The following is a 24,851-nucleotide window of genomic DNA, read 5'->3' on the forward strand; positions in this document are numbered from 1 at the left end:
GGAGCTTCCAGCGACGCTCCTCAGCCCGGAGCCTCCAGTGATGCTCCTCAGCCCAGAGCCTCCAGCGACGGTCTGCAGCCCCGAGTCTTCAGCGACGGTCTGCAGCCTCGAGTCTTCAGCGACGGTCTGCAGCCCCGAGTCTCCAGCGACGCTCCTCAGCCCGGAGCCTCCAGCGACGCTCCTCAGCCCGGAGCCTCCAGCGACGGTCCGCAGCCCCGAGTCTTCAGCGACGGTCTGCAGCCTCGAGTCTTCAGCGACGGTCTGCAGCCCCGAGTCTTCAGCGACGGTCTGCAGCCCCGAGTCTTCAGTGACGGTCTGCAGCCTCGAGTCTTCAGCAACGGTCTGCAGCCCCGAGTCTCCAGCGACGCTCCTCAGCCCGGAGCCTCCAGCGACGCTCCTCAGCCCGGAGCCTCCAGCGACGGTCTGCAGCCCCGAGTCTTCAGCGACGGTCTGCAGCCTCGAGTCTTCAGCGACGGTCTGCAGCCCCGAGTCTTCAGGGGCAGTTGGCAGTTCAGAGCCTCCGGCGCTGATCCACGGTCTGGTTCCTCCGGCGACAAGAAGTGGGGGGATCAGCGGGTGATGTGGGGGCTATGCCCCGAACCAGAGCCGCCGCCGATTATAGATGCCCACCCGGACCCTCCCCAATAGGTTCAGGTTTGCGGCCGGGAGTCCGCACCTTTGGGGGGGGGGGGGTGCTGTCACGCTCTGACCTAGGAGAGCTGAGTTTTCTCTGTTTAGCTAGGCCTGGGTGTGATAGGTGGGTGGGCATTCTATGTTTTTGTTTTCTATGATTTGGCCGGGTATGGTTTCCAATCAGATGCAGGTGTCTATCGTTGTCTCTGATTGGAAGCCATACTTAGGCAGCCTGTTTTTCCTTTGTTGTTTGTGGGTAGTTGTTTTCCGTTTAGTTGTGAGTACCTGACGGAACTGTCTGCTGTCATTTTTGTTTATTTGTAAAGTGTTCACTTTCTCATTAAATTACAAGATGAACATATTCCACGCTGCACCTTGGTCTACTCATTCTGACGCCTGTGACAGTGACATCAATAAGGGATAATAGCTTGCACCTGGATTCACCTGGTCTGTATATGTCATGGAAAGAACAGGTGTTCCTAATTTAGTGAAAACAACAGTGGTTTTAAAACTGAACCTTGAGGAACACCGATAACTTACCATTGATTTTTTAGAGAACAAACCATCCGCAAAGACAAACTGATATCTGTCCTTTACCCCTTCAAACATTCAACCTCCAGCTGTACCCCCTCTAGCACCAGGGTCAGTGCACTCTCAAATGTTGTTTTTTGCCATCATTGTAAGCCTGCCACACACACACACTATACGATACATTTATTAAACATAAGAATGAGTGTGAGTTTTGTCACAACCCGGCTCATGGGAAGTGACAAAGAGCACATATAGGACCAGGGCACAAATAATAATATAATAATCAATAATTTTGCTCTTTATTTAACCATATTACATGTAAAACCTTATTTGTTCATCAGAAATGGTGAATAACTCACCACAGGTTAATGAGAAGGGTGTGCTTGAAAGGATGCACATAACTGCAATGTTGGGTTGTATTGGAGAGAGTCTCAGTCTTAAATCATTTTCCACACACCGTCTGTGCCTGTATTTAGTTTTCATGCTAGTGAGGGCCGAGAATCCACTCTCACATAGGTACATGGTTGCAAAGGGCATCAGTGTCTTAACAGCGCGACAAGGCAGGATACTCTGAGCTCCTCCCAATACAGAAATCTGGCAGTGGCTTCTGATTAAATTACATTTTCATAGAACTGCTTGTTGCAATTTTGATGAGGCTCTCTTGTTCAGATATTGGTAAGTGGACTGGAGGCAGGGCATGAAAGCGATAATGAATCCAGTTGTTTGTGTTACTCGTTTTGGTAAAGTACCTGCATAATTGCGCACCCAACTCCCTCAGGTGCTTCGCTATATCACACTTGACATTTGTTCGTTGCACAAAAACTCATACAATGATGGAAAGACCTGTGTGTTGTCCTTGTTAATGCAGACAGAGAAGAGCTCCAACTTCTTAATCATAGCCTCAATTTTGTCCCGCACATTGAATATGGTTGTGGAGAGTCCCTGTAATCCTATATTCAGATCCTTCAGGCAAGAAAAAACATCACCCAGATAGGCCAGTAGTGTGAGAAACTCGTCATCATGCAAGCGGTCAAACAAGTGAAAATTATGGTCAGTAAAGAAAAATTTTATCTCGTCTCTCAGTTTTAAAAAACGTGTCAATACTTTGCCCCTTGACAACCAAAGCACTTCTGTATGTTGTAAAAGCGTTACATGGTCGCTGCCCATATCATTGCATAATGCAGAAAATACACGAGAGTATAGGGGCCTTGCTTTAACAAAGTTAACCATTTTTACTGTAGTGTTCAAAACGTCTTTCAAGCTGTTAGGCATTCCCTTGGCAGCAAGAGCCTCTCGGTGGATGCTGCAGTGGACCCAAGTGGTGTCGGGAGCAACTGCTTGCTCGCGCGTTACAACTCCACTATGGCTCCCTGTCGTGGCTTTTGCGCCATCAGTACAGATACCAACTCATCTTGACCACCAAAGTCCATTCAATGTCACAAAGCTGTCCAATACTTTAAAAATATCCTCTCCTCTTGTCCTGGTTTCCAGTGGTTTTCAGAAGAGGATGTCTTCCTTAATTGACCCCCCATAAACATAACAGACATATACCAGGAGCTGTGCCACGCCCGCCACTTCTGACTCATCCAGCTGTAACGCATAGAATTCACTGGCTTGTATGCGAAGCAGTAATTGTTTCAAAACATCTCCTGCCATGTCACTGATGCGTCGTGAAACAGTGTTGTTTGATGAAGGCATTGTCTGTTTTGGGCCTTTTCCCCCAGCTTTGTCCCAGCCATATCCACAGCAGCAGGAAGAATTAAGTCCTCCACAATAGTATGGGGTTTTGCCTGTCCCAGCCACTCGGTAGCTCATCATATAAGATGCTTCTAGCCCTTCTTATTAATGGTATCTGTTGCTTTTATACATGTCTTACTACTCGAAAGTCGTCTTAATTCTCGTTCAAACTCCAGTGGCTTATTTTTCAAATTGCCATGTTTTGTTTCTAAATGTCTGTGGAAGATTGAAGGTTTCATCGAGTTGTGAGATAGTACTTTAGCACATATAACACACTGTGTCTGAGGAAAGGCACTACTCCCAATATAAGTGAACACCAAATCAAAGTAGTTCTCATCATATTGCACCTCTTCGATGGTCCAACGTCCCGGTCCGTTGTTCGGTGCTTTCCCGGGTAAAGGGGGGCAGTAGCTCTTCGGCTGCATCAGATTCACAACTGTCAGTGTCCATGCTAGCTGGGCTAACAACACATGTAGAATTACTGATGCTAGTATTGGATGTGCTCGTGGAAGCAGAACAACTTTTGTCGTTGACAGGTGCAGTACTGCTGATAGTTTTTAATATTTTCTGGGTCAAGGTTTGGCTTTTTCAAGAGAGGAAGCAGCTCTTTCACTAGTTTAGTTGGAATAGGGTCCAGTTTGCAGCTTGAAGATTTAGAGGCCATGACTATTTCCGTCAATGTGTCAAGAGATATAGTATTAAAGTACTTGAGTGTCTCCCTTGATCCAAGGTCCTCGCAGTGTTGTGCAGACTCAGGACAACTGAGCTTTGAAGAAAAACGCAGATTCAAAGAGGAGTCCGTAATTTACAAGATGCTGTTTACATGTAAACACATAAATGTCTTCCACTTGTTCTCAGGGTGAAGACCTGAATTGGGTCGAGGAGAACATTCCCACAACTACTGCTGACGTGTGAGTAGGAAAGAAAGAAATCCAAGTGAAGCACTGCTACAGTACAGGGTAGTGGACTACTGTAGACCAGGGTCTATAGGGTAGTGGACTACTGTAGACCAGGGTCTATAGGGTAGTGGACTATTGTAGACCAGGGTCTATAGGGTAGTGGACTACTGTAGACCAGGGTCTATAGGGTAGTGGACTACTGTAGACCAGGGTCTATAGGGTAGTGGACTACTGTTGACCAGGGTCTATAGGGTAGTGGACTACTGTAGACCAGGGTAGTGGACTACTGTTGACCAGGGTAGTGGACTACTGTAGACCAGGGTCTATAGGGTAGTGGACTACTGTAGACCAGGGTCTATAGGGTAGTGGACTACTGTAGACCAGGGTAGTGGACTACTGTAGACCAGGGTCTATAGGGTAGTGGACTACTGTAGACCAGGGTAGTGGACTACTGTTGACCAGGGTAGTGGACTACTGTTGACCAGGGTCTATAGGGTAGTGGATTACTGTTGACCAGGGTAGTGGACTACTGTTGACCAGGGTAGTGGACTACTGTTGACCAGGGTAGTGGACTACTGTTGACCAGGGTCTATAGGGTAGTGGACTACTGTAGACCAGGGTCTATAGGGTAGTGGACTACTGTAGACCAGGGTAGTGGACTACTGTTGACCAGGGTAGTGGACTACTGTTGACCAGGGTCTATAGGGTAGTGGACTACTGTTGACCAGGGTCTATAGGGTAGTGGACTACTGTTGACCAGGGTCTATAGGGTAGTGGACTACTGTTGACCAGGGTAGTGGACTACTGTTGACCAGGGTAGTGGACTACTGTTGACCAGGGTCTATAGGGTAGTGGATTACTGTTGACCAGGGTCTATAGGGTAGTGGACTACTGTTGACCAGGGTCTATAGGGTAGTGGACTACTATAGACCAGGGTAGTGGACTACTATAGACCAGGGTAGTGGACTACTGTTGACCAGGGTCTATAGGGTAGTGGACTACTATAGACCAGGGTAGTGGACTACTATAGACCAGGGTAGTGGACTACTGTTGACCAGGGTCTATAGGGTAGTGGACTACTATAGACCAGGGTAGTGGACTACTATAGACCAGGGTAGTGGACTACTATAGACCAGGGTAGTGGACTACTGTTGACCAGGGTCTATAGGGTAGTGGACGACTATAGACCAGGGTAGTGGACTACTGTTGACCAGGGTAGTGGACTACTATAGACCAGGGTAGTGGACTACTGTTGACCAGGGTAGTGGACTACTATAGACCAGGGTAGTGGACTACTATAGACCAGGGTAGTGGACTACTATAGACCAGGGTAGTGGACTACTGTTGACCAGGGTAGTGGACTACTATAGACCAGGGTAGTGGACTACTATAGACCAGGGTAGTGGACTACTATAGACCAGGGTAGTGGACTACTATAAACCAGGGTAGTGGACTACTGTTGACCAGGGTAGTGGACTACTGTTGACCAGGGTAGTGGACTACTGTTGACCAGGGTAGTGGACTACTATAGACCAGGGTAGTGGACTACTGTTGACCAGGGTAGTGGACTATTATAGACCAGGGTAGTGGACTACTGTTGACCAGGGTAGTGGACTACTATAGACCAGGGTAGTGGACTACTGTTGACCAGGGTAGTGGACTACTGTTGACCAGGGTAGTGGACTACTATAGACCAGGGTAGTGGACTACTATAGACCAGGGTAGTGGACTACTGTTGACCAGGGTAGTGGACTACTATAGACCAGGGTAGTGGACTACTGTTGACCAGGGTAGTGGACTACTATAGACCAGGGTAGTGGACTACTATAGACCAGGGTAGTGGACTACTATAGACCAGGGTAGTGGACTACTATAGACCAGGGTAGTGGACTACTATAGACCAGGGTAGTGGACTACTATAGACCAGGGTAGTGGACTACTGTAGACCAGGGTAGTGGACTACTATAGACCAGGGTAGTGGACTACTATAGACCAGGGTAGTGGACTACTATAGACCATGAGTGGACTGACAGTACTTTACGTATATTATAATTCTGACAATGTTGAAGATTTGCAGTTTAATAAATCTAGGGTCTAAGTCCCAAATGGCAACCTATTTCATATAGGTCCTGGTCAAAAGTAGTGCACTACATAGGGAGTAGGGTGCAATTTGGGACTCAAACGGCCTAAATCACTTGGCCCAGAGAGGGAGTGAGTCGGTCTGCCCTGTCTGCCACTGCCACCTAGCTATAATAGTATTACCACACACTAGGTACAGTATGTCTGATATTTGCTATGAATGCATTATAATTATATTTTTTATTCTATTCTGTATGTACAGTATTCTGCCAATCTATTCTGCCACTGTTTCCACTCTATTCTGCCACTGTTTCAACTCTATTCTGCCAATCTATTCTGCCACTCTATTCTGCCACTGTTTCAACTCTATTCTGCCAATCTATTCTGCATCTCTATTCTGCCACTCTATTCTGCCTCTCTATTCTGCCTCTCTATTCTGCCTTTATATTCTGCCACTCTATTCTGCCAATCTATTCTGCCTCTCTGTTCTACCAATCTATTCTGCCAATATGTTCAATTTATTCTGCCACTATTTCCAATCTATTCTGCCTCTCTATTCTGCCACAGTATTCTGCCTCTCTATTCCGCCACAGTATTCTGCCACTCCATTCTGCCACAGTATTCTGCCACTCCATTCTGCCACAGTATTCTGCCACCACCTAAGGTAATTTTAGGTTTTGGACAAGTCATTTATTCAACTGCAACATGTGGCCAGTCTAGGACTAGTCATTTATTTTTGTCATGGTTTTGTATTGTTAGATTGTCATGCATTGCAGCCAAGGTTTTGATTTGATTTTGTAGCAGGAAATAAAGACAACATTAAGGTGAGTCCGTATTGTAGTTTCTTATTTGTCAGGTTATTGTATGTCTTTTTTTGCTGTTTATTCTGCTATTAAAGTGTATTTATATTAATCCCACGTTGTCATAATTATACAAATGAATACAACATAGTAAATAGTATTCATTTGAGATGAAATTGACCTGCTTGTTGTTCACCCAAGCTTCATTACAATCAATGCACGGTATTCTCTCCTCCACCCGGTGCTTTGCGGATCGGGAATGTGCGTCTTGTTTTTAATTCTTCCCTCGTGAGTGGACTGACTTCAGTCATGTGTCTGTAGCAGACCGGGGCTGACGACGTTCAACCGTGAGAGGAACCAGTCAGTCAGCCAGCCAGTCTGTCAGCCAGCCAGCCAGCTAGATAGCCAGCCAGATAGCCAGTCAGCCAGATAGATCGATAGATAGATAGATTTATTATTATTATTTATTATTATTATTATTTTTATTTTTTTATTTAGCAAACAGAGCAACTTGCACGAAAATTATTTATCTAGTCATTTCTGATTTTCTTGCCCCCCCCAAAAATCTAGTTTATCAAGTGTTGTCGGTCAAGACTAGCAATGGGATGATGGCTATATAATGTAGTTAGCTTGCTAGCTAGCTCGTTAGCATGTGTGTTAACGCTAGTTAGCTGGATAGAGGAATTGGACGTAACTTGCTTGGTTGTAATGGCTTCAACGAATGACAGGAATTATCTTCAAGTCACCAATACGGATTAAATAAACGGGTTTGGTCGGGAGAGGGAGGGGGATATGACATTTTAGCCGTGCCTTTTAAAACGTTACCCAGCGTTAAAGTGTTTTGTTGTCATACTTGTTGGCTAGTATACATTAGCATAGCTAGCTAAAGCGAAACGACTGTTTCTACCAACCGTTACCAGGAAAACACCACAATGCATGACGCTTACGAACCGGTACCAATCCTGGAGAAACTGCCTCTTCAGATTGACTGTCTTGCGGCCTGGGGTAAATTGATATTGTTAGCTAACTTTAGCTATCTATCTAGCTAGCTATCTATCTAGCTAACAGCACATTATTGTTTGTTGACATGAACACTCTAGCTAGCTTGGCTGGTTTGTTTACCATTTAACGTTAGCCAGCTGATAACTTTGGCCAGCTAACCAATTTATAGTTTGATGAGTTTTGAGGTGACAGACAATTGTAAACAAAGTGTTGGGCAACCCTGTCGGTGACAGAGAGATTTATTAGAGACCAAGTTATATTGAATGAATACCATTGTATTATAATGGCTCCCAGTTGATGTCCTCATAGTTTGTGTCCCAAATGACACCCTAATTCCTATGTATTTAACAGGAGCCATATGGGTTCTTATTAAAAGTAGTACACCACATAAGGAAATAGGTGCCATTTGGGACATGGCCATGCTGAGGACCTATTTCTATTTCCTATTTCTATTTCCTATCACGTCACAGAGGACTGGCTTCTAGTTGGGACCAAACCAGGCCATCTGCTGCTCTACAGAATCAAAAAAGATGCAGGTGAATGAGAGAGAGACCTCTGCTTTCAGCCTCTGTCCTGTGTTTTTGTGTGTGTGTATAGTTGGCTTCGGTGAGCAATAGTTTCCGTTGTCATTGTGTTATTACCTCGTCCTGTAGCAGGGTGTCTTAAACAAGGAAACATATCCACTCTCTCTCTATCTTTCTCATAGGTACCAACAGGTTTGAGGTGACTCTGGAGAAATCCAACAAGAACTTCTCCAAGAAGATCCAGCAGGTAGGCAGATGAAGATGGAGGGGTGTGTCTCTCTCTCTCTCTCTCTCTCTCTCTCTCTCTCTCCCCCCCTCTCCAGGCTAAGGCACTGTCCCAATAGGACCCGTTTCAGTGACTGTCTCTCGTAATGTACTCACACTTCACATTCTGTTGATGTGACAGGAATTACAATTTAAAAAAACAAGTACCACAGATTGAAACAAATCTAGTAGACACTGTTGTTCCAGATCTGCGATGTGCTATGGCCAACTCCGTTGCTCTCCCTGACTGACAAGGAGTTGGTGACATAACAGACTTGACACTCACTCAGGTTACCATTGTCCCCATCTCACTTTCACCTGTGGTCTTTTTTCTTCTGTTTCTCACAGCTCTTCATTGTGTCACAGTACAAGATCCTCATTAGTCTACTAGGTAAAACATTTTTTCCCTCAGCAAAACAAACGGCCATATTGTTCACATGAACATGATGTTGGTTAATCTCAGTAATCCATAAGTCAAAGGTTGTTTTTAATATTGTCTGTTTTTTTGTGTGTGTCTTGTGTGCATGCGTACGTGTGTGTCTGCATGTGTGTTCCTCTCTCCCTCTACAGAGAACAACATCCATGTTCATGATCTGTTGACCTTCCAGCAGATTACTGTGGTCTCCAAGGCCAAAGGGGCAACGCTCTTCGCCTGTGACTTGCAGGTAAAATGCAGCTCTGGTGACATAGTTTGTAAATGTCTCGATGTGAACCAGTTCATTGTATTTATCTGTAGCTCTTGTAAAGATATTTCCTGTAAAGATCTGTGAAATTGTATCACAAAATAAAAAAAATTCCCCCTGTGACAATGGACATGTAGTCTTCTTCTGCTTCTTCCTGCAGCTGTCCCCGACAGGAGAGGCCCAGCTGAGGATGTGTGTTGCAGTGAAGAAGAAGCTTCAGCTGTATTACTGGAAGGACAGGGAGTTCTATGAGCTGCAGGTGAGACGGGGAGTTCTATGAGCTGCAGGTGAGACGGGGAGTTCTATGAGCTGCAGGTGAGACGGGGAGTTCTATGAGCTGCAGGTGAGACGGGGAGTTCTATGAGCTGCAGGTGAGACGGGGAGTTCTATGAGCTGCAGGTGAGACGGGGAGTTCTATGAGCTGCAGGTGAGACGGGGAGTTCTATGAGCTGCAGGTGAGACGGGGAGTTCTATGAGCTGCAGGTGAGACAGGGACTTTACAGGTGAGAGAGGGAGACAAGATGGCAGGCCTCAGATTTTCCCGGCGGCATCGACAGCCATGGCCGTTGATGCACCCTTTGTGTGGCTGCAACGCCCCCTAAAAATCCCTGCCTTGTGGTCTGGCTGAATATTATAATTCCCTTCTCCTGGCTGCCAATCGCCCTGTTCCGAAGCCGCCACTCACTCACATGGCTGTCTCAGATATATCAATTCTTATTAGCCAATGGCCGTCACGTGATCGAGTCCTTCTCAGGCATCTCAGCTCTGAAGTAAGTTACCAGTGGAGACCGACACATCTGGGATGCAATGGCACCCACCCTTTTTATCGAATTCCGACTATATATACAGTGCATTCGGAAAAGTATTCAGACCCCTTGACTATTTCCACATTTTGTTACGCTACAGTCTTATTCTAAAATGGATTGAATTGTTTTTTTCCTTTAATCAATCTACACACAATACCCCATAATGACAAAGCAAAAAGAGGTTTTTAGAAATGTTTACAAATTTAAAAACTGAAATATCACATTTACTTAAGTATTCAGACCATTTATCATCAGTACTTTGTTGAAGCACCGTTGGCAGCGATTACAGCCTCTAGTCTTCTTGGGTATGACGCTACAAGCTTGGCACACCTGTATTTGGGGAGTTTCTCCCATTCTTCTCTGCAGATCCTCTCAAGCTCTGTCAGGTTGGATGGGGAGCGTCGCTGCACAGCTATTTTCAAGTCTCTCCAGAAATGTTCGATCGGGTTCAAGTCCGGGCTCTGGCTGGGCCACTCAAGGACATTCAGAGACTTGTCCTGAAGCCACTCCTGCGTTGTCTTGGCTGTGTGCTTAGGGTCGTTGTCCTGTTGGAAGGTGAACCTTCGCCCCCCAGTCTGAGGTCCTGAGCGCTCTGGAGCAGGTTTTCATCAAAATAGCTGTGCATCGACGCTCCCCATCCAACCTTGCAGCGACACTCCCCATCCAACCTTGCAGCGACGCTCCCCATCCAACCTTGCAGCGACGCTCCCCATCCAACCTTGCAGCGACGCTCCCCATCCAACCTTGCAGCGACGCTCCCCATCCAACCTTGCAGCGACGCTCCCCATCCAACCTTGCTGAGCTAGACAGGATCTTTATTTATGGGCATTTACATACACTTATGGGTTTCTTAACAGAATAGCTAGTGTTTTTCAAATCTATTTAATTTGGCTATTTTGGTTAATGGCCTCGGTGCCCTGGCAGATGGCCTCGGTGCCCTGGCAGATTGGGCGTGGACAGACTCTTACCAGAGAACATGGGAACGATTGAGGAAAAAATGCAGACGTCACATTTAGAAGGATTTTGTTAACCAATAAGTATTAACCTGATAAGTGTTTTTTTTTATTATTATTTTTTGTCTGTCAGGGGGACTTTTCTGCTCCAGACATCCCTAAGTCCATGGCCTGGTGTCAGAACTCCATCTGTGTTGGCTTCAAGAGAGACTACTACCTCATCCGGGTCAGTGGGGCACAAAAACAGGAAACGCTGTGTTTTGGATTTCATGTGAACCCGTCGAAAGACATCTTCTAATAGGATGTATTATGTATATGAGCTATTATTATGAATAGGGGCTTTGACCTCTTTCTCAATTACCCTCTTCATCTGCACTGATTGGAGAAGACTTGACAAGTTAACAATAATATGGTGGAAGCTTATAATTAGGCTGTTCAGCTTTTCACCTGGTCATTTGTTTCAGCTCCGAATCAGGAACGGAGAGAAAGAGATCGGGGTTGTGTTATTCTCCTCCGTCTCCTCAGACCTCTCCCCTGACATCTGTCTCTTTATCCTCCAGATGGACGGTCGTGGATCCATCAAGGAGCTCTTCCCCACGGGGAAGCAGCTAGAGCCCCTGGTGGTCCCCCTGGGTGATGGGAAGGTGGCGGTGGGCCAGGATGACCTCACGGTGGTGCTCAACGAGGAGGGGGTCTGCACTCAGAAGTGTGCCCTCAACTGGACTGACATCCCCATTGATATGGGTACTAATATTTTCTTGTTATAATTTCTTTCCCCCTGGCTCAGCAGTATGTAGATTTAATATCCTGCCTTTCTGGTATTAGATAATGCATATGCTTAAATTACTATACGTCATATTGTTTGTCTATGGACTTGCTAATTCTTTTGTTTCAACTTTTTGTGTAGCCTACTTCACACTTACGATGCAATATTACTTTTAAACACTAAAACAAACTAATTACTGTTGGCTATGTTTGTCGTCGACAGACTTAATGCCACTTCATTTTATATTTGGACTATTCAGTGTGTTATGGTTGGAACTTGAAAATGATGGGGCCGTACTTGCGAACATAAGCAGCCATTTTAATTTTAAACTGCAGCCATCACATAAGCAGCCATTTTAATTTTAAACTGCAGCCATCACATAAGCAGCCATTTTAATTTTAAAACTGCAGCCATCACATAAGCAGCCATTTTAATTTTAAAACTGCAGCCATCACATAAGCAGCCATTTTAATCGCTTAACTTGCATGTGAGAGAATGATAAATTGTAGCTGGTCCTCCCATCAGATAACATAGCAAACATTAGCCCTATGCTAACCTCACCAGGTGACAGTGATTTATATTCTGAAACCATTTTTTAAAATAAAAAATGTAGGTAAGCTCAGCAACAGATATAATCTAAATTATCACCAAATACATTATTGGGACTATTTTTCTAATGAAATGTAAGTTCTTTCCATCTCCAGCAGTCATTTGGGTTATTGTTTTGGTGTTTTTGTCTCAACCTAGAACAGTTCAACCTGGCTCCTCCACTGAAGTAAGCCTGGCTGACTCCGCCAGCACTGTCCATTTACTCCCCTTTAACGTGACCACGTCAGGAGGACATTTAAAGACACTACCCAGTCATTCTGTTACAGTACATTTCTCTACAAATCATACAACCACATACGTTATAACCACATAGCTTAGATGGTTTATAACCACATGGCTTAGATGGTTTATAACCACATGGCTTAGATGGTTTATAACCACATGGCTTAGATGGTTTATAACCACATGGCTCAGATGGTTTATAACCACATGGCTCAGATGGTTTATAACCACATGGCTCAGATGGTTTATAACCACGTGGCTCAGATGGTTTATAACCACGTGGCTCAGATGGTTTATAACCACGTGGCTCAGATGGTTAATAACCACGTGGCTTAGATGGTTTATAACCACGTGGCTTAGATGGTTTATAACCACGTGGCTTAGATGGTTTATAACCACGTGGCTCAGATGGTTTATAACCACGTGGCTCAGATGGTTTATAACCACGTGGCTCAGATGGTTTATAACCACGTGGCTCAGATGGTTTATAACCACGTGGCTCAGATGGTTTATAACCACGTGGCTCAGATGGTTTATAACCACGTGGCTCAGATGGTTTATAACCACGTGGCTTAGATGGTTTATAACCACGTGGCTTAGATGGTTTATAACCACGTGGCTCAGATGGTTTATAACCACGTGGCTTAGATGGTTTATAACCACGTGGCTCAGATGGTTTATAACCACGTGGCTCAGATGGTTTATAACCACGTGGCTCAGATGGTTTATAACCACGTGGCTCAGATGGTTTATAACCACGTGGCTCAGATGGTTTATAACCACGTGGATGACTGCAAGGTGTCATGTCTTACCTAGGACAGTTAACCTACCAAAGAGCTTTAGCCTGTATATCCACCAGCCCCCTTTGTGTCAAGTTGTTTTTACTTGAGAAAAAAGCTATTCCTTTCCGGTCCTTGTTGCTCGATTCAAAACGCACGTAATGAAGTGGACGATTATAATAATGCGTAGCCTTTAAAACGCTGTAGGCCTGCATAAGGATAGAGCCAACTAGTGATAGCCTACACTAACATCTCCCCACCAGGAGAGGGCGTAGTCACTTCATGGGTAGGCACCCACCAGCCATTCACCTCCGTGGCCTGGTAGCCAAGGCAACATATGGAATTGGACCAAGGTGGTTAATGGGGTTCATGGTGAATTGAGGGTGTACCATACACATTTCCATATGCATTAGTAGGTTAGAACATTAGCACACTATCTGATGTGAGTGGATATATGCTATAGCTATGTTGGACTTCCTATAGAAGTCTACAGAAAAGGTTCATTTGTATTTATTATGGATCCACATTAGTTCCTGTCAAGGCAGCAGCTACTCTTCCTGGGGTTTATTATGGATCCCCATTAGTTCCTGTCAAGGCAGCAGCTACTCTTCCTGGGGTTTATTATGGATCCCCATTAGTTCCTGTCAAGGCAGCAGCTACTCTTCCTGGGGTCCAGCAAAATGAAGGCAGTTTATACAATTATAAGAACAATACATTCAGACTGTGTGCCCTCAGGCCCCTACTCCACAACTGCTACATATATACAGTACTAAATCCATGCTAACGTGTGTCTGTGCCAATGTTTGTGTTGCTTCACAGTCCCCACTGTCCAATTAGGTGTTTAAAAAAAAATAAAAAATAAAATAAAAGTTTTTTTACATCTAATTTTACTACTGGCATGAGTTACTTGATGTGGAATAGAGTTCCATGTAGTCATGGCTCTACGTAGTACTGTGCGCCTCCCATAGTCTGAGAGTTAGATGACTTTATTAAATAGAAGTAATTCCACATCAGATACTGAAACAGCCTAGTGTTCCTTCCTCAAGACTGTTGATTTGAGTCCTCACGAGACTCATGATTAAACTACTTTAACAAGAAGCTGCAATACTGCCATCTGTAGGATAACAAGAGCTTAACAACCTAAAATAATACTGTTCACTTTTGTAACGCTCATCCTCCAGTCTTGATATGACGTATGTAACAAAGCAGGTGGGGATGGAGGGGAACGGACGGACTCGTGTGACATTTGAATCCAATCTGGGGCGATTACGTGGACTAGGCACTTTACATCTGTTTTGGGGGTGGCAGGGTAGCCTAGTGGTTAGAGCGTTGGACTAGTAACCAAAAGGTTGCAAGATTGAATCCCCGAGCTGACAAGGTAAAAATCTGTCGTTCTGCCCCCTGAACAAGGCAGTTAACCCACTGTTCCTAGGCCATAATTGAAAATAAGAATTTGTTCTTAACTGACTTTCCTCGTTAAATAAAGGTAAAAAAAATCAGACCAGTCAGTCAAATACACCTGATAGTTGCTTTGATGATCAGAACGTGCTGTTGGACTGAGGTACGTTAGGGACGCTTCCATGAACAACTGTTGGACTGAGGTATGTTAGGGACGCTTCCGTGAACAACTGTTGGACTGAGGTATGTTAGGGACGCTTCCGTGAACAACTGTTGGACTGAGGTATGTTAGGGACGCTTCCGTGTGTTGGAACGTGTCCAACTACGTCAATGATTTTAATTGGCTGATGCAGAACTTGTTCCAGGATATAATCACTGTCACCTAGTGAGGCTAGCATAGGGCTAATGTGTACCGTCATCCTGTCATCGATATCAGGTTGGTTGTAATACTCCTGTCATCCAGCTGTTGATAACAGTTTGGTTGTAATACTCCTGTCATCCAGCTGTTGATATCAGTTTGGTTGTAATACTCCTGTCATCCAGCTGTTGATATCAGTTTGGTTGTAATACTCCTGTCATCCAGCTGTTGATATCAGTTTGGTTGTAATACTCCTGTCATCCAGCTGTTGATATCAGTTTGGTTGTAATACTCCTGTCATCCAGCTGTTGATATCAGTTTGGTTGTAATACTCCTGTCATCCAGCAGGGCTGTTGATATCAGTTTGGTTGTAATACTCCTGTCATCCAGCTGTTGATATCAGTTTGGTTGTAATACTCCTGTCATCCAGCTGTTGATATCAGTTTGGTTGTAATACTCCTGTCATCCAGCTGTTGATATCAGTTTGGTTGTAATACTCCTGTCATCCAGCAGGGCTGTTGATATCAGTTTGGTTGTAATACTCCTGTCATCCAGCTGTTGATAACAGTTTGGTTGTAATACTCCTGTCATCCAGCTGTTGATAACAGTTTGGTTGTAATACTCCTGTCATCCAGCTGTTGATATCAGTTTGGTTGTAATACTCCTGTCATCCAGCTGTTGATATCAGTTTGGTTGTAATACTCCTGTCATCCAGCTGTTGATATCAGTTTGGTTGAAATACTCCTGTCATCCAGCAGGGCTGTTGATATCAGTTTGGTTGAAATACTCCTGTCATCCAGCAGGGCTGTTGATATCAGTTTGGTTGTAATACTCCTGTCATCCAGCTGTTGATATCAGTTTGGTTGTAATACTCCTGTCATCCAGCTGTTGATATCAGTTTGGTTGTAATACTCCAGTTATCCAGCAGGGCTGTTGATATCAGTTTGGTTGAAATACTCCTGTCATCCAGCAGGGCTGTTGATAACAGTTTGGTTGTAATACTCCTGTCATCCAGCAGGGCTGTTGATATCAGTTTGGTTGTAATACTCCTGTCATCCAGCAGGGCTGTTGATATCAGTTTGGTTGTAATACTCCTGTCATCCAGCTGTTGATATCAGTTTGGTTGTAATACTCCTGTCATCCAGCTGTTGATATCAGTTTGGTTGTAATACTCCAGTTATCCAGCAGGGCTGTTGATATCAGTTTGGTTGAAATACTCCTGTCATCCAGCAGGGCTGTTGATAACAGTTTGGTTGTAATACTCCTGTCATCCAGCAGGGCTGTTGATATCAGTTTGGTTGTAATACTCCTGTCATCCAGCTGTTGATATCAGTTTGGTTGTAATACTCCTGTCATCCAGCTGTTGATAACAGTTTGGTTGTAATACTCCTGTCATCCAGCTGTTGATATCAGTTTGGTTGTAATACTCCTGTCATCCAGCTGTTGATATCAGTTTGGTTGTAATACTCCTGTCATCCAGCGGGGGCAGTAAGGTTCCGGTTTGATGTTCCTGTCCGGTAGGTGAGATGGGTTCTGAGGGGTTTGTATTTTAGACAGGAACTCCTTGTTAGCTTCTCTCATCCACAACCAATAACTTCTGTCAACAATGTATTTTTTTTTTTTTCTCTTGTCCTCAGTGTCATTTTTATATCTTACAGTTAATATATAATAAATATTTTCCATTTAGCAGATGCTTTTATCCCGACTTAGTTAACCGTGCGTACATGTTACATATTACATGTTACATATGGGTTGTCCAGGGAATCGAACCCACTATCCTGCCATTGCAAGCACCATACTCGTCCAACTGAGCTACAGAGGACAACACAACCCAACACAGGCTGTGCTGTCAGAGTACAGGCGACCTGGGGGAACATAATGTGGAGCTGTCTATTTTGCCCTGAGCATGTCCTCTTTTCTAAAGGCCTTTTGAGACAAAGAAGATGCAGATGAAGTTTTTATTTTTTAAAGACTCTTTGTTTTCTGTCTGTATCATTGGAATGCAGAAGTAACAGTCTGAAAGAGGAAATGAAGGCTCCCAGCTACTGAGGCTTCAATTCAAACAGCAATTTCCTCGTTTACATTGAGCCGACCGATGGTGTGGTTTTGGCAGGAGAGGAAGAGAATCGGCCAAGCGTTATGTCCGCACATCTCTATATCCACACACACTGTCATGCTCATCACACACACACACACACACACACACACACACACACACACACACACAGTACAGTCGGATAATTTGTCTGATATTTGCTATTAATGCTTACTCTAACACCTTGGAACTCCCCCTGGGTTCAGTCAGTCTGCCCCCATCCTCCTCCTCAGCTGAGCCCCGTCCCAGACCGTTCTAATATGCCATTCTATGGCTGTAGATAGCTGGCGCCACCAAGATTTCCTCCCTGCCCTGTTAGCCTCCAGGTCTCCAGTCTCTTCGCAGCCTAGACACGTTGTCCCGACTTAGACGTGTTGTTGTATGAGCTGGGAAGACTTGAGGAGGCACATTTTCTGATCCCAAAGTTCTTTGTGAACACTTTTAGTAGGTCTTATTTCTATGTAGATAGTGTCCAAAACACTGAAAAATATATCTGATGATTTAATGTTTATGTACATTGGATAGTGCCCTCACTGATTTGTCCCTCACCTATACAGTACATACAGTTGAAGTCGGAAGTTTACATACACCTTGTCTGGACTGTCATGCCTTTCCATTAAATAGCAGAAAACAAATCATTGAGCCAACATTCATACCGATTTTATAGTCTATGGCGATTATTGTCTATATACACTGAACAATTTCAAAGATTGTAGTGGGTTACAGTTCATATAAGGAAATCTGTTAATTGAAATAAATTCATTAGGTCCTAATCTATGGATTTCACATGACAGGGAATATAGATATGCATCTGTTGGTCACAGATACCTTAAAAAGAAAGGTAGGGGCGTGGATCAGAAAAGCAGTCAGTATCTGGTGTGACCACCATTTGCCTCATGCAGAGCGACACATCTCCTTCACATAGAGTTGATCAAGCTGTTGATTGTGGCCTGTTGAATATTGTCCCACTCCTCTTCAATGGCTGTGTGAAGTTGCTGGATATTGGCGGGAACGGAACAGGTTATCGTACACATCGATCCGGAGCATCCCAAACATGCTCAATGGGTGACATGTCTGAATATACAGGCCATGGAAGAACTGGGACATTTTCAGCTTCCAGGAATTGTGTGCAGATCCTTGTTGACATGGGGGCTGTGCATTATCATGCTGAAACATGAGGTGATGGTGGAGGATGAATGGCACGACAATGGGCCTCAGGATCTCGTCACGGTATCTCTGTGCGTTCAAATTGACCTTCGATAAAATGTGTTTGTTCGCTGCTTATACCTGCCCCATACCATAACCCCACCACCACGGAGCCCATACCATAACCCCACCTCCACCATGGGGCCCATACCATAACCCCACCTCCACCATGGGGCCCATACCATAACCCCACCTCCACCATGGGGCCCATACCATAACCCCACCTCCACCATGGAGCACTCTGTTCACAACGGTGACGACAGGTGAAGAAGCCAGCTGTGGAAGTCCTGGGCTCGAGTGGTTACACGTGATCTCTGGTTGTGAGGCCGGTTGGAACGAACTGCCAAATTCTCTAAAGGCGGCGCAGGTCCTAATCCAGGCACTTGTCATCTCCCGTCTGGATTACTGCAATTCCCTGTTGGCGGGGCTCCCTGCCTGTGCCATTAAACCCCTACAACTCATCCAGAACGCCACAGCCCGTCTGGTGTTCAACCTTCATCCACCTCTGGCCTGCTGGCCCCCCTACCTCTGCGGAAGCACAGTTCCCGCTCAGCCCAGTCAAAACTGTTCGCTGCTCTGGCACCCCAATGGTGGAACAAGCTCCCTCACGACGCCAGGACAGCGGAGTCAATCACCACCTTCCGGAGACACCTGAAACCCCACCTCTTTAAGGAATACCTAGGATAGGATATAGTAATCCTTCTAACCCCCCCTAAAAGATATAGATGTACTATTGTAAAGTGGTTGTTCCACTGGATATCATAAGGTGAATGCACCAATTTGTAAGTGGCTCTGGATAAGAGCGTCTGCTAAATGACTTAAATGTACTCTGGCAACAGCTCTGGTGGTCCTACAGTCAGCATTCCAATTGCACTCTCCCTCAACTTGAGATATCTGTGGCGTTGTGTTGTTTAATAAAACTGCACTATTTAATGGCCTTTTATTTGTGAAATACTACACATGGTTAACAGATGTTATTGCGAGTGTAGCGAAAATGCTTGTGCTTCTAGTTCCCGACAGTGGTGTAATATCCTACAAGTAATCTTAACAATTCCACAACAACTACCTAATACACACGAATCGATGTAAAGGTAATTTGACGCCAATCTGATATCTAATCGTTCTTCTCGGCTGCATGTAATAACACTTCATATTTTCTGGGCAAACAATGTAAGAAATAATACATTTAAAAACATTCTAATACTGGAAAGGATCCGAAGGACTCCTCTGTCAGTGCCATTTTCAATCGAACAGAGAGAACAGTCTATTGTCCCCAGCACAAGGTGCACCTGTGTAATGATCATGCTGTTAAATCAGTGTATTGATATGCCCCGCCTGTCAGGTGGATGGATTATCTTGTGCACAACATTTGAGAGAATATTGTGGAACATTTCTGGGATCTTTTTATTTCAGCTCATGAAACATGGGAACAACACCACATGTTGTGTTCAGTGTAAAAGCAGCTTCCACTGTATTGAAGCCGTTGGACGCAGTTTATCATAACTATGCTTTATTGGCGATAGATTGAGCGAACATCATTGCCCTCGTCGTCCTGATCCTCACCGGTTGCATCACCGCCTGATATCGCAACTGCTCGGCATCTCACCGGAAGGCGCTACAGAGGGTAGTGCGTACAGCCCAGTACATCACTGGGGCAAAGCTCTCCTGACATCCAGGACCTATATACTCGGCGGTGTCAGAGGAAGACCCCAAAAAATAGTCAAGTCATAGACTGTTCGCTTTAGTACTGCACGAAAGGTGGTACCGGAGCACCAAGTTGAGGTCCAAAATGCTCCTTAACAGCTTCTACCCCCAAGACATAAGACTGCTGAACAATGTATCAAATGGCCACCCGGACTATTTACATTGTATCAGAAAGTAGGCTGGCCCTCTTTGGAAATGTTTGGTTCAGTGCCTTCAGAAGGTATTCACACCCCTTGACTTTTTTTCTTCACATTTTGTTGTTAAAGTCTGAATTTAAAATGGATTAAATTGAGGTCTATACACAATACCCCATAATGTAAAAGTGGATTTTTGTATAATTTTAGGTAATGTTCTAAATGTATAAATGAAACATTTTCAGTCAGGAAGGGAACAAACAGCTCAGGGATTTCACCACGAGGTCAATGGTGACTTTAAAACAGTTACAGATTTTAATGGCTGTGAATGTTCCTGAGTGGTCTAGTTACAGTTTTGACTTGAATCGGCTTAAATCTATGGCAAGACTTGAAAAATGGCTTTCTAGCAATGATCAACAATCGACTTGACAGAACTTTAGAGGATTATGTGTAGATCGTTGACACATTAAAAAAAAAAAAAATCCATTTTAATTTCACTTTGTAACACAACAAAATGGAGTAAAGGTCAAGCGGTGTCAATACTCTCTGAATGGACTGTAGATCTATGCATTACACTCTTTTTGTTTAAAAAGCCCTCCTGCATAAACTTCAGCCTTAATGGTATACTAGACCTTTTTGCTAACTCTGCAGACCCTTTCCATCTACACTGAGGTATATCTGCCATTAGGTTTAGTGTTGAATGGGAGGAACTGCTGCCTTTTAGGGCATTTCAGACGGTTGTTAGGGTGACCTTTTTACTGAAGAATGTGCCTGTTTTTTAATTTTTTTTTATGATTGTTTTGCTTTTCGTGTATTGTTGTGTATAATCACAGGTTTTTTTAATAGTAGTTTAATGTGTTTTATTGTATGTTGATCAAGACTGGATTAATGCAAGGCCTCACCGGGGTTGAAAAATGTATACAGTACATTCAGGAAGTATTCAGACCCCTTGACTTTTTCCACTCAAGGACATTCAGAGACTTGTCCCAACGCCACTCCTGCGTTGTCTTGTCTGTGTGCTTAGGGTCGTTGTCCTGTTGGAAGGGGAACCTTCACCCCAGTCTGAGGTCCTGAGCGCTCTGGAGCAGGTTTTCATCAAGGATCTCTCTGTACTTTGCTCTGTTTATCTTTCCCTCGATCCTGACTAGTCTCCCAGTCCCTGCCGCTGAAAAACATCCCCACAGCATGATGCTGCCACCGCCATGCTTCACCGTAGGGATGGTGCCAGGTTTCCTCCAGACGTGACGCTTGGCATTCAGGCCAAAGAGTTCAATCTTGGTTTCATCAGAACAGAGAATCTTGTTTCTCATGGTCAGAGTCCTTTAGGTGCCTTTTGGCAAACTCCAAGCGGGCTGTCATGTGCCTTTTACTGAGGAGTGGCTTCCGTCTGGCCACTCTACCATAAAGGCCTGATTGGTGGAGTGCTGCAGAGATGGTTGTCCTTCTGGAAGGTTCTCCCATCTCCACAGAGGAACTCTGGAACTCTGTCAGAGTGGTCACCTCCCTGACCAAGGCCCTTCTCCCCCGCTTGCTCAGTTTGGCCGGGCGGCCAACTCTAGGAAGAGTCTTGGTGGTTCCAAACTTCTCCATTTAAGAATGATGGAGGCCACTGTGTTCTTGGGGACCTTCAATGCTGCAGACATTTATTGGTACCTTTCCCCAGATTTGTGCCTCGACACAATCCTGTCTCAGCGTTCTACGGACAATTCCTTCGACCTCATGGCTTGGTTTTTGCTCTGACATGCACTGTCAACTGTGGGACCTTATATAGACAGGTGTGTGCCTTTCCAAATCAATTGAATTTACCACAGGTGAACTCCAATCAAACTGTAGAAACATCTCAAGGATGATCAATGGAAACAGGATGTACCTGAGCTCAATTTTGAGTCTCATAGCAAAGGATCTGAATACTTATGTAAATAAGGTATTTCAGTTTTTTTTGTATTAGTTACAATTTTTACAAACATTTAAAAAAAAAAAAAAAACTATTTTCACTTTGTCATTATGTGGTATTGTGTGTAGATTGATGACATGTTTTATTGAGTTCATTTTTGAATGTAATGTAACAAAATGTGGAAGAAGTGAACGATCTGAATAACTTCTGAATGATTTATCGGTTCTATCAAATGTACGTTTTTAACCGACGTTATCGCGTCTGTGTAGAAAAATGATTATTTTTCTTATTTTTCTCGTAACAATACAGACATTTTAAAAGTAAATTCATGGAATTAAGAAATATATAAATAGTAGGACGAGCAATGTCGGAGTGGCATTGACTAAAATACAGTATATACATATGAGTAAAGCAGTATGTAAACATTATTAAAGTGACCAGTGATTCCATGTCTCTGGGGCAGCAGCCTCTAAGGTGCAGGGTTGAGTAACTGGGTGGAAGCCGGCTAGTGATGGATATTTAACAGTCTGATGGCCTGGAGATAGAAGCTGTTTAACAGTCTGATGGCCTGGAGATAGAAGCTGTTTAACAGTCTGATGGCCTGGAGATAGAAGCTGTTTACCAGTCTGATGGCCTGGAGATAGAAGCTGTTTAACAGTCTGATGGCCTTGAGATAGAAGCTGTTTATCAGTCTGATGGCCTGGAGATAGAAGCTGTTTAACAGTCTGATGGCCTGGAGATAGAAGCTGTTTAACAGTCTGATGGCCTGGAGATAGAAGCTGTTTTTCAGTCTCTCAGTCCCAGCTTTGATGCACCTGTACTGACCTCGCCTTCTGGATGATAGTGGGGTGAACAGGAAGTGGCTCGGGTGGTTGTTGTCCTTGATGATCTTTTTGGCCTTCCTGTGACATCGGGTGCTGTAGGTGTCCTGGAGGGCTGGTAGTTTGTACCCGGTGATGCGTAGAGCAGACCTCACTACCCTCTGGAGAGCCCTGCGGTTGCGGGCGGTGCAGTTGCCGTACCAGGCGGTGAAACAGCTCGACAGGATGCTCTCAATTGTGCATCTAAAAAGTTTGTGAGAGTCTTATGGGCCAAGACGTATTTCTTCAGCTTCCTGAGGTTGAAGAGGCGCTGTTGCGCCTTCTTTACCACACTGTCTGTGTGGGTGGACCATTTTCAGATCGTAAGACATTTAAGGTCATAGGGTAATTTGGTAGAAAGCCAATTTGACATTTGCTCAGGACATTGTTTTCACTGGGGAAATGTAGAAGTCTGCTGTTAATGATAATGCAGAGGATTTTCCCAAGATTGCTGTTGACTCATATCCCACGGGAGTTCTTAGGGTCAAATTTGTCTCCGCTTTTGTGGATTGGGGTTATCAAACCTTGGTTCCAAATATTGGGGAAGATGCCAGAGCTGAGGATGATGTTTAAGTATAGCCAAATGGAATTTGTGGTCTGTATATTTTATCATTTCATTGAGGATACCATCAACACCACAGGCCTTTTTGGGTTGGAGGGTTTGTATTTTGTCCTGTAGTTCATTCAATGTAATTGGAGAATCCAGTGGGTTCTGGTAGTCTTTAATAGTTGAATCTAACATTTGTAATTGATCGTGTATATGTTTTTACCATTTTGTTCTTTGTTATAGGGCCAATAAGATTGAAGAAGTGGTTTACCCATACATCTCCGTTTTGAATTAGTAACTGTTTGTGTTGTTGTTTGTTTACTACGTTCCAATTTCCCCAGAAGTGGTTCGATTCTATGGATTCTTCAATTAGATTCTTCTGTCTCTCTGTCTAACACCAGCCCCCCTACGTTCTGTCTCTCTCTGGTTCTGGGCCAGTGTGTCTCTCTCTGGTTCTGGGCCAGTGTGTCTCTCTCTGGTTCTGGGCCAGTGTGTCTCTCTCTCTGGTTCTGGGCCAGTGTGTCTCTCTCTGGTTCTGGGCCAGTGTGTCTCTCTCTGGTTCTGGGCCAGTGTGTCTCTCTCTGGTTCTGGGCCAGTGTGTCTCTCTCTGGTTCTGGGCCAGTGTGTCTCTCTCTGGTTCTGGGCCAGTGTGTCTCTCTCTCTCTGGTTCTGGGCCAGTGTGTCTCTCTCTCTCTGGTTCTGGGCCAGTGTGTCTCTCTCTCTCTGGTTCTGGGCCAGTGTGTCTCTCTCTCTCTGGTTCTGGGCCAGTGTGTCTCTCTCTCTCTGGTTCTGGGCCAGTGTGTCTCTCTCTCTCTGGTTCTGGGCCAGTGTGTCTCTCTCTCTGGTTCTGGGCCAGTGTGTCTCTCTCTCTGGTTCTGGGCCGGGACAGTGTGTGTCTCTCTCTCTCTGGTTCTGGGCCGGGCCAGTGTGTCTCTCTCTCTCTGGTTCTGGGCCGGGACACTGTGTGTCTCTCTCTGGTTCTGGGCCGGGACAGTGTGTCTCTCTCTCTCTGGTTCTGGGCCAGGCCAGTGTGTGTTTTTAATCAGTCTGCCACAAGCTGTTGTAGTGATGTAATGCTGCTGAGGTTTCTGTGTGTTTCTCTCCTCAGAACACCAGCCCCCATACATCATAGCTGTCCTGCCTCGCTATGTGGAGATCAGGACCTTTGAACCCAGACTGCTGGTCCAGAGTGTGGAGTTACAGAGACCACGATTCATCACCTCAGCTGGGTGAGAGGATATTTATTGTCCGGATGCGTACCTTTTGTTTTCTGAAGGAGGGAAATGAGATGAATGTACAGGAATCCAACCAACTGTACTGGAAACCACTGCTACGCAGATCAGATGCCGAGCAGATCAGATGCCGAGC

At 44.7% G+C, this 24,851-nt stretch overlaps 1 protein-coding gene across 3 annotated transcripts in view; it reads left to right on the forward strand.

Moving 5' to 3' along the window:
* The first annotated feature begins 7,022 nt into the window (after positions 1–7,022).
* Positions 7,023–24,851, forward strand: part of LOC106569409 (vam6/Vps39-like protein) — a 78,965-nt gene continuing 61,136 nt past the window's right edge. The window contains exons 1-9 of one of the 3 annotated variants that reach the window (XM_045705726.1): positions 7,023–7,684; positions 8,152–8,217; positions 8,388–8,452; positions 8,818–8,860; positions 9,040–9,134; positions 9,313–9,411; positions 11,045–11,137; positions 11,472–11,655; positions 24,592–24,712. In XM_045705726.1, the coding sequence (XP_045561682.1) occupies positions 7,612–7,684; positions 8,152–8,217; positions 8,388–8,452; positions 8,818–8,860; positions 9,040–9,134; positions 9,313–9,411; positions 11,045–11,137; positions 11,472–11,655; positions 24,592–24,712 (839 nt within the window). In that variant the 5' untranslated portion in view covers positions 7,023–7,611. The other 2 variants (XM_045705752.1, XM_045705772.1) reach the window with 2 other exon arrangements.

This window comes from Salmo salar, chromosome ssa01 (genome assembly GCF_905237065.1).
Source record: "Salmo salar chromosome ssa01, Ssal_v3.1, whole genome shotgun sequence".
Classification (NCBI taxonomy): Eukaryota; Metazoa; Chordata; class Actinopteri; order Salmoniformes; family Salmonidae; genus Salmo; species Salmo salar.